We start from the raw sequence: 9587 nt of genomic DNA, 5'->3' as shown, positions 1-9587 counted from the left end.
CAAAGACTGGGGCCACCGTCCGCGCCCCACTCCCTGAGGCTGTCAACCAGCCCATGTACACACCCTGCACACAAACAACAGAAAACATCCACACTCTGGGTTCTCAAAAGATGTACAATATAGAGAAATGTATGGGCACACTCAAAGTGGTTTAAAAGCACCCTAATTATTTGAACTTGTTAAAGCAACACAGTCCTCTCACCTGAGGTTTGGGTCCTAGGATTTTGGAATACAGTGTGTACGACATCACGTTGCAGGCTGGATATCCCACCCCGATGAGGATGTTGGATGAGATGTACTGGGCCAGATGGATGGCAGGAGTGTACTGGCACCAGGTCTGTTCATATGGGCAGCCTGTTGGCTCTATAGAGCTGTTGGAGGCTTTAGACATCTGACTGACCAAAGAGTTGTTTTTGAGGTCTGTATTTTGAAAGGAAAAACAGAACATGAATTCTCAGCCAGACTGAGTCCATTATCTTTCTTTAACCGCTTATCCTGTTCAGGGTCGCGGAGCATTGATGACACATAGAGAGAGAGAGAGAACCAGTCACACTCATATCCACACCAACGAGCAACCCATGCAGCCCGGTGGGCATTTCCAAGTCATCCAGTGTAACTCAGCTGTATTCTTGCCGCCCCAAGAATTGGCAACACTAAACACCAATATACTAATGGTCCCCACACTCAAAGCAGAGACGCCAAAGAGTATTATTTTAATCAAGAGAAATCAGCAAACCGAGCCAAAAGGCAAATCATTCTGCAGCTATTAATTACTCAACAGAGGAAACTGAACAGTGCATACCTGCCCACTGGATTTTCGGGTAATGATTCCCCCATGGAAGCAGAATAAAGAAACCACAGAATATAATGGCCAAGCCTGCGAGAAACACAGGACGATCCCCGACCCTGAAAGAAAATAAGGAATTTGGTTAATCGAGGAGAAAGTTTGACGCTGAAATATATTTTGATCTAATCCATACATGTATGAAGAAGGGTACCTTTCAGATGCCACTTTTACAGCTAGAAACACCAACACGGATTGTAATCCAATGCAGCAGATGATGATGCCATTGTACAACACAGCTTCTTTCCTTGTCCAAGCGAACATGTCCATGGACAAAGGGGTGGCAATCCTGAAAAATGATTTTTAAAAAAACAACCTAGAGTCAGATTTAGAAAACGTTATACAACAGAGTATGAAGAGGCAGGCGAAAAGTAGCAATACGTGTCTTTGTTGTATTCTAACTTGTCTGCCTCAGTAGACTGTAATGGAATACATACGTCTCATAGACCGCAAAGATGAACATGACGACGAAGAAGAGAGCGTTGGAAGTCAGGACTGCGATCTTATCAATGGTCCCCTCAGTCTCTTCACTAATGTCATCTCCATCTACAGGAAAGGAGAGAAGATAACAAAAGCATGAACCAAATAGCAAAGACCAATATCCTGCAACGACAACTAGACATTTAGCAGTAAATGTATTATCTTATAATACATATATATATAAATATATTTCTCAGTGGTACTAATAGAGCAGGCCTGGACTAGGGCTGCCTTGTGACATGCTTTCTTTTCTGGTAATGTCAAACATTGTCCACTAAAGTTATGATCACTTCTATAGATCTCTTAACTGGGCCTCTGCTGCAAACTTCTTCTTTTTCTGTTCTCTATATCACCACATTAATCAAAATTTGGGATAAAAAAAAAAAAAGGAGTAGGACAATACATACCTTCCGATGTGTAGTTGATGGCTCGAATACGTCCGCACTCATCAACACGGTGAGCTCTGTTGACAAGTATCCAACAGACATCTTAGCCACTCTAAAATAACATTGACAAACTCAATACTATACAATGAACTGACAAAAGCATATATGTAGATATATATCTATATGTATATAGATATATATCTATATATATGCAAATAAATCTTTACCTCAGCACCAAAACAACCAGCAGGATGTTGATGAAGCAGAAGACGGTGGCTAGTAAAGCAGGAGCAGTGTACATGTTGAGCTGCAGGTCTATGGCCTTTACCGTGACACCATGCTCACCGATGAATGATAGGCAGGCCTGCAGAGCTGACATATGCAAGTGTTAAAACATACAAACCAAAGACTTGCTTGTTGTCCCCCCCCCCCCCCCCCCCCAGCATTCACTAGGCTAGCATCATTTGCGCTACACTGGCATGCTTTACATAATATCAACAAAATACAGCCATCTTTACCTGGTCCCAGGATGAAACCCAGAGCCTGACAGGCACTCATGTTTGCCATGGCACTGGTCCTCTCCTTCAGTGAAGTAGCTCCAGCAACATAGGACCTCACCACAGCAACATTACCTGACATAAAAAAAGACCAAAGCGAACATCAGCAAGTTAGTTTTGTGACACGGATGACAATATTATATGGTAGAGCGGAGCCATATGTACATTTTATGAGCAAATCCATGGCATTAAATGAAAAGGATAGTTATTTACAGGCATTATAAAACAATTGTGAAACTGGCCTGCACAAATTACCTGCTCCAAAGCCCACAAAGGCTCTGGAAATGAGCACATGGAACTTGTTATTGGTTCTGGGCAGGTATGCGTAGGCGTAGTAGATATTGGCGGACAGGTTGATGATGATGGAACACACCAGTGGCTCCCTGTGTGGCCGGTAATTGGACCAAAGGCCAAAAATGGGTGAGGCTAACATCTGACCGAGACTGTAGGCCGCCACCACCCATCCCAAGAAGGTGGCATTGGTACTGTCATCGATCTGTAAGGAACAAGTGGAATCATGAGCACGTTCTACAGAATACCCTGCAGTATGACGGTTTGAGGGCAGTGCTACAATGCAGACAGATGAGTGGGAGTCCCATTACTGATGCATGCAGTTAGGTTTGACTCATAACTAGAAAAAACCTAGTATTTGACATGGTATTTAGATTTGCTTTCTACAAAGTTTCACTACCGCACAGGTCCAGTGCAGTACTTAACCCTAATCTAAAACCAAGTCCCCAAAATGTTCTTTGTAGCTTCTTTCACTTCCTCTTTATCCTGCCGAGACTTGCCTTCGAATGGAAAAATAAACAAAGTGCCTTCAATTGTATTCATGACATCAGCAGAACCGGTCAACAGTCTTTTACAAAGAAAATGGTGAACCATACAGAACATACCTTTTGTAAATAGGGCCACAGTGATGTGATGACAAGAGTGAAACCTGAAAGAGCACATGAAACTTAGATGATTCCTCCCTGTCAAAGATCCTACACATTGTGTTATGAATCATATCACACTAAACACAAGCCAGGCAAACATAGAGATGCATCGTATTCATAGAGACAGTACATATCCACAAGTGTTGCTGTCGTTTACATTACTCCTGATGTGAATTCAGAAAAATGCACTACCGTTGTTGTCGTGTTTTTCTTGTGGAGCACAAATTAACTGGGCTACAATTTCATTTTGTTTTGGAATCTTGTGCTACGGAATGACAATAACTGAGCACTATTGATACAGTCTCTCCAAGTTACAGGACAATTTCCGTTATCATTTCCCCCCACCTGTGCATGGAGGAGGCCCTTTGCCCATACAAATGGCTGAAACCCCGAGTGTAGTGTCTCTGCAATGGGCTTTCTACTTCTAAAGTCGTGGGCATGCTCACCTACACTGCTGAGAAACATGGTGAAGTACATAACTCGGATAGACCTCCATCGACTCTTGTACTCTTCATCATGAGGCTGAGAGTCATCACTGTACACAAGAGGAAAAGACAGCGCATGTGATTTAGAGTCAACACGGAAACTGAAATGGTTTACATAATGCATGGTTCACTTCTAGAGTAGCGTTGGTAATACTAGTGCTTCCGCAGTCGGTTTTGTAAACAATGCACTAAAGCGCCCTGTTGAAACGTTACCCCCACTTCCCTGAGGTAACAGTGGCTACTGGCTCAGGGGTCGAGTCAATGGCCATTGAACTCTGCACTCACCTGTTCGAATCATCACTGAGCAATGGAGTTGACTCGTCAGAGTCAATAAATTGAGCCATGTTTGCAAAAAATGTAAACAACGCAGAACTTGTGCTAAGTCTCCATGTAGCCGAGAGTAAGTGAACTAGCTACACTGCTAACGCTAACTACAACTCTTCCGAGCTCAGACTAAAATTGTACATTCTTACATACGTTACGTTAACATACTAATGCCACAAAATACTATTAAGTGAAGTAGTTTCCAATCGACGGTGAAGTGAATAGACGATAGTACGCCACACATAAGCTTCTTCTTATTAACTAGTTTATTGGTGGACAACAAACTAACTTTTAAGGTGAATACCGCCACCTACTGTACCGGAGTGTGTAAGATCATGACTATGACATTTGTCATTTAAACACATAATATTGTTATTATAAATAAAAATAAAATGTAAAAAAGCCCTTTTAACCAGAACGAGCGTTAATCTTGACCACACCACCAGTCAAACTGAATTAAAATGACTTCTTCCGGTTAAACGTAGAAAAATGAAGTGAATTGAAATTAAATCCAACTATTATTTTGTCTTTACATAACGGGCTGTTGAGCCAAATAATTCGAGTACGATTATCAATGTAAATAAAGAACAGTCAAGACCTACCGGTCGATTTTTTAACAGAGACCAACTATACGCCTTTATTTTGAAGCCGACACCGCATAACATCCGGTCCCTTCTGTTTACCTATTGCTGATCTCGAGGCAGCGCTCTCACGTGAGAATTTACAATATTTGCCATATTTTTGTCATTTGCTTATCAGCACCAAACAGGGAGTAAAGCTTTAGCTGATGGGAATGTCAATAGTTATTTTTATACATATTTCCATGGTTTTATAGTCATACACCAATTTGGATGTATCATTTTGACTCGATCATGGCGTTAGAGGAAAAGTCAGAGGATCATCAAAGTTACAATGAACCCTGACAATGACATTTCAAATAACATTTTGAAAGGAATTTATCTTTTGTTTTATTTTTCTCCAAAAACATCCTTTATTATAATTTTACGCTTTTTGCTTCAATTATTTCACAATTTATGTGTTTTTAAAATGTTTTTCTTTGTATTTGTTATATGATGTTCCACACATTTATTCATGCGTTTAATAATTTTGTCAGGAGAAGTTAGGCCTTACGCCTCTGACGAACAAGTGGAAGACTGCACATGCATTTAAGACCCGACAAACATTCCCCGCGATTTCATGGGAGAGCATTTACTGTAAATGAAAGTGTTCACAACAGAGTAGTTGACCGCCATCTCACTCCCTAACCCCCGCCTGTTTCCGTTAGTAAGTGAAAGTGAAATTAAATCTCTGGATAAGGACACAACGTGTTGGAGAGCGTTTTTCCCCCCAACCCTTCACGACCTTCACGACGACATTACACTAAAAAGACTAGACCGAGTTCAAATCCTCTGAATTTGTATTCCTTCTGAATTTTCTATTTAAGGATATTCTACCAGGAGTAGCGTGAAGGATATTTCTCCCTGGAGTTACAACAGCACAATGGGTAAGCGGCGAGTTGGACAGTTTAGCAATCGCAAAATATTCCTCTGCTTTTATTCAGTTGCTGTTATTACATCTGTATTGATTTTAGCCCGATTGTGTATTGTGGAGAGGTGTGGATACCTTTCGACTTCCTGATATTACGGTTGTTTTCATGCAGATAGCCTGTCATCATTTGTATTCATCCTATTTTATAGGTGCACTGATGATCCACATGTGCCTTGTGGCTGCTCTTGGTGCACCATTGTGTGGCGCTGCCCCTGGTAAGTCCCTTGTCTCTACGCTATTTGTATTCATGTTATTTTCCTTATCATTGTGTTCTACAACGCATGACTCTCCATTGTTACCTTTGTATGTATCTGATCACTGTTTATTCCAATTTTTATAAAATATAATTATAATTGTATAATAATATAATATAAAATATATTATATTATAATAATTTTAATATTTCCAACTGGTTAAGAAGGCCGGCTCCATCATTGGCTGCAAACAATACTTTCTGGAAGAGGTGGTGGAGAGGACACTGAAGAAACTATTATCCATATTGGATAACCCGGATCACCCTCTCCACCACCTCCTGCAGGGACAGCGGAGCACTTTCTCCAACAGACTGATTCAGCTCTGCTGTCACAAGGACAGATACAGGAGAACATTCCTGCCCTCTGCAATATCACTGTACAATAAAATCACCTCTGGCCAAGTCAAACACAAGACTGTAACACTGATACACTGTTGTTGCTGCTGTTGGTGATCTCGTAGTTCATTTTTATTACTTTGTTTCTTAAATTGAATAGGTCCTGCTGTTATTTTATTATATATAGTGTGCATTTTCCATACCCAATATTTTATTTTATTGTGTAACCCTGTTTGCTGCTGCCACAGACAAATTTCCCCTTGGGGATGAATAAAGTACATTTCTATTCTATTCAATTCATTCACATTTTAGTGTCATTTGTGTGCTAAACCTTTAAACTGCTTTTATATTTCATTTAAACCCCATCGTCTTTTTTTCGCAATTAGGAGCTATATGTACTCATAACACGATTTATAATCAAGTATAAACATGCTGGATTAAACACTATAAAAGTAATTTATAGGTGGCACCTATCTTAAATATTAACAAAACCCAGAGTGACTTACAGTAACTAACATTTAAGTTTCAGGCAGCCTTGAGGTTTTAATCAGGACCCCTGTCAGAGTGCAACGCGGCCAAACAACCACATTACCATGCTGGCTCAATCCACCACAAAGTGCAGATGGTTTGGAGGTATCTTGGTATCGTGGTCACTACGACTCCCCGGTCATGCATTACCTGGCAAAGAAGTTTGAGAATGCATCCCAGGAAGCTTCGTATGTGGGCCGAGTCTCGTTTGGCTTAAAGGATGCAGCGTCTGTTGGGCTGACGGCAGGTGATGTGAGCCTGAAGCTAGAAAAAGCCACGGTTGAGGATGCAGGAGATTACACTTGTTACGTCAGCAGTGAACAAGGTTATGACAGTGCAAGTGTCCGTCTCATTGTGACAGGTGAGTACATTCAAAACCAAGGGATTATTTAAATTTCACAATCTTCCTTTCAGCTTAACAATAAATGTTTTTCTATCGTCCTCCTCCTTCCTAGAAATGGGAACCCCCCCGCTCCTGTCAGCAGTGTGGAAAGAAGATAACACGGTGAACATGAGCTGCGAGTCTGAAGGCTGGTATCCAGAGCCTAATCTGAGCTGGTCGGCTCAAAAGCAGGTTCTTAAACCAAAAAGTCTGAAGTACAGCAAAGACTCGTCTGGTCTTCAGTCAGTCCACAGTTGGCTTCTTGTCTCCAGCTCCACTGAGGTTTCTTGCTCAGTAGGCATCTCTGATGAGCAGCCAAAAGAGGCAAGAGTGCGCCTGGAAAACTCGCCTCAAACTGGTAAATAGGGTAACAATTATTTGCATGTGTGCAACAATAAAAAAAAATGTTTCTTCGCTCAGATACAACACATAAAAACACATTTCTTGCTTTTCATTTAGAATCGGGATGCTCAGCAGCTGGATGGGTGCTTTTTGCTTTGCTCCTCACAGCCATAGTGTTACTTGGAGTGCTGTACTTCAAACGGAGAGGTAATTGTTTGACTTTCTGGAGACATGTGATGTAATAAATATATATATTTTATAAGAAATCCTGAAAATGTTCCGTGTTTCAGGGAAAAAAGCCAAATCAAATAACGACCGAGCTGAAGGTAAGAACAACCAGAGTCACTCGCTTACACAACATTTCAGAGAAAGTTGATAAAATAACGGAACCTAAAGGGTTAACTTTTTTATTTGTATTTTCTTCCCTAGAGAATCATACCCTTTTACCAAAAGGTAAGAAGTAACATGGTCACTATTCAAGTCAAAGCAAAACACTGACACAAAAGCTGCATCCTGTAATTATTGTACCTTTACAGAATCAGCAGCAAGTCTATCAGCAGCTAATAAGTGCTATGGTAACCACTTAATCATTCATTTGAATTAACAATTGTGTGCCAAGTTTCTCTAATCCGACCTTTTCTGATTGGTTTGTTTAATGTTTTTAATTTTCAGTGAATGTCACACTTGATAAGACGGAACATCCGTATCTCACAATCAAGGAGAGTAAACTGAGAGACGCCCCGTGTGTCTTTCCCGATGGACATAAGGTTACCTGTATCACAGCTATCAAAGGAACACGTGGCTTCTCTTCTGGACAACACTACTGGGAGGTTTCTTTGGGGACAACATATCCTAAAGTAGGTCTCAAAAAGTCCTGGTGGGTAGGAGTTACAAGTGCAACTGTCATTCCTGAGGAGGTCGATTTTTCGCCAACTGCATCTAATGGTTTCTGGTTTCTGTCCTCTAACCCGAACCCGAACCCTAACACTGACAAAACTGATAGCTTTCAGTTTAGCACAGAGCCAAACGTTTTACTGCCCGTCTACTCCAGACCCCAGACGGTCGGTGTGTTTCTGAATTACGACAGCGGAGAGCTTTCCTTTTACAATGTGGAAGATGAGCGTCTCATTGGCAGTTTAACAGCTACATTCCCAGCGGTCATTTTTCCATTTTTCAATCCTGGTAAAGGTGACACAGCAGCGATGGAGATATTACAGAGGGAAGAACCGGGTCAGTCTAGTGACATGGGGAACTCTGTAGAATCAACGGCACAAGAGAGATCTTAATATCAACTGTTGTAAGGAAGCAGGTGAAATCTGATAGATTGAGCAGCATTTTATTTTCTATATTTTTTATGTTCACTGTCTGTTAAGTGATTTAAAAAAAACTTATCCTATTGTGCATTTATACACATTAGTAAATATACACTGACATTTAATCTGTTTTCATTGATACACAAATTACAATCATTTATGAAGTTATTATTGCTTGTGCTGTGTGACTCGTCTTTATTTAATTTAAGTACACTTTATGACTTAGTTATTTACGTGATTCACAACTACATATTCTCTTGCCTTTTGGGGGATTTTGGTCATGTAACCATTCAGTAAACACACACTACAAACAGAAATATTGCAGAGGTGAGTCTACAAGCCAGACTCAAAAGCGCTGGTAAACTGATTTAAATTACCTGTGGAGGGCGAGAGTGGAGCGACACAGTGGCACATCAGGTTGATTGGTTGAGCCAGGACGGAGCGGTCAACTGGACCTCGGAACCTGGATTTGGGTGAGACTGGAAAGAGGCGGTGTATGTTGGCTGCTCCTCTTTGTCCCCATAGGTTCTTTAAAATAAAAAAGAGGGGGGGGGGGGGGTGGACAGAGAAGGAAGGACTGGGAAGGATCTAATAAGGTAGCATTAATAGTGGAGACCCTGGCCGCAAACTGACATACAAAAGCTAACAATAACCCAACTCTGGCACTAAATGGAGTTTAACATACTTTTTATTCTGTAATAATTGATGTTAAAATGTATAATTATTTTACAATGTGTGTGTGCGTACTCAGCTTTTTGAATAAAATTGAATCAATCTGTGATCTTGTATTTGTCTGTTATTTCTATTTCCTTTGTTTCACTCTACATCCACAACTCACTTTACAATCCAGTTTAAGAAAACACAGCAAAAT

At 40.8% G+C, this 9587-nt stretch overlaps 2 protein-coding genes across 2 annotated transcripts in view; one reads left to right on the top strand and one right to left on the bottom strand.

Moving 5' to 3' along the window:
* mfsd8 (major facilitator superfamily domain containing 8) overlaps positions 1–4244 on the bottom strand; it is a 5483-nt gene extending 1239 nt beyond the window's left edge. Inside the window, exons 1-12 of the mRNA XM_079295157.1 lie at positions 3976–4244; positions 3652–3740; positions 3164–3207; positions 2523–2763; positions 2229–2342; positions 1938–2082; positions 1732–1787; positions 1282–1390; positions 999–1133; positions 803–906; positions 203–420; positions 1–64 (exon numbers count right to left, since the gene is read on the bottom strand). The exon at positions 1–64 is cut by the window's left edge and continues 1239 nt beyond it. Of these exons, the coding sequence (XP_079151283.1) occupies positions 1–64; positions 203–420; positions 803–906; positions 999–1133; positions 1282–1390; positions 1732–1787; positions 1938–2082; positions 2229–2342; positions 2523–2763; positions 3164–3207; positions 3652–3740; positions 3976–4034 (1378 nt within the window). The 5' untranslated portion in view covers positions 4035–4244. The remainder of the gene's footprint in view (positions 65–202; positions 421–802; positions 907–998; positions 1134–1281; positions 1391–1731; positions 1788–1937; positions 2083–2228; positions 2343–2522; positions 2764–3163; positions 3208–3651; positions 3741–3975) is intronic.
* A 1183-nt stretch (positions 4245–5427) lies between these two features.
* Positions 5428–9495, top strand: LOC306796248 (butyrophilin-like protein 3). Its single transcript, XM_079295093.1, has 9 exons — positions 5428–5518; positions 5712–5777; positions 6675–7040; positions 7135–7419; positions 7521–7610; positions 7694–7729; positions 7833–7856; positions 7940–7978; positions 8076–9495. Exons 1-9 carry the CDS (start codon positions 5515–5517, stop codon positions 8687–8689), a joined length of 1524 nt encoding a protein of 507 aa, XP_079151219.1. The 5' UTR covers positions 5428–5514; the 3' UTR covers positions 8690–9495.
* The last annotated feature ends 92 nt before the right edge of the window (positions 9496–9587 follow it).

The sequence above is a fragment of the Melanostigma gelatinosum genome (genome assembly GCF_949748355.1).
Source record: "Melanostigma gelatinosum genome assembly, chromosome: 23".
In the NCBI taxonomy this organism is placed as follows: domain Eukaryota; kingdom Metazoa; phylum Chordata; class Actinopteri; order Perciformes; family Zoarcidae; genus Melanostigma; species Melanostigma gelatinosum.
This window is presented reverse-complemented; position numbering and strand designations above follow the sequence as displayed.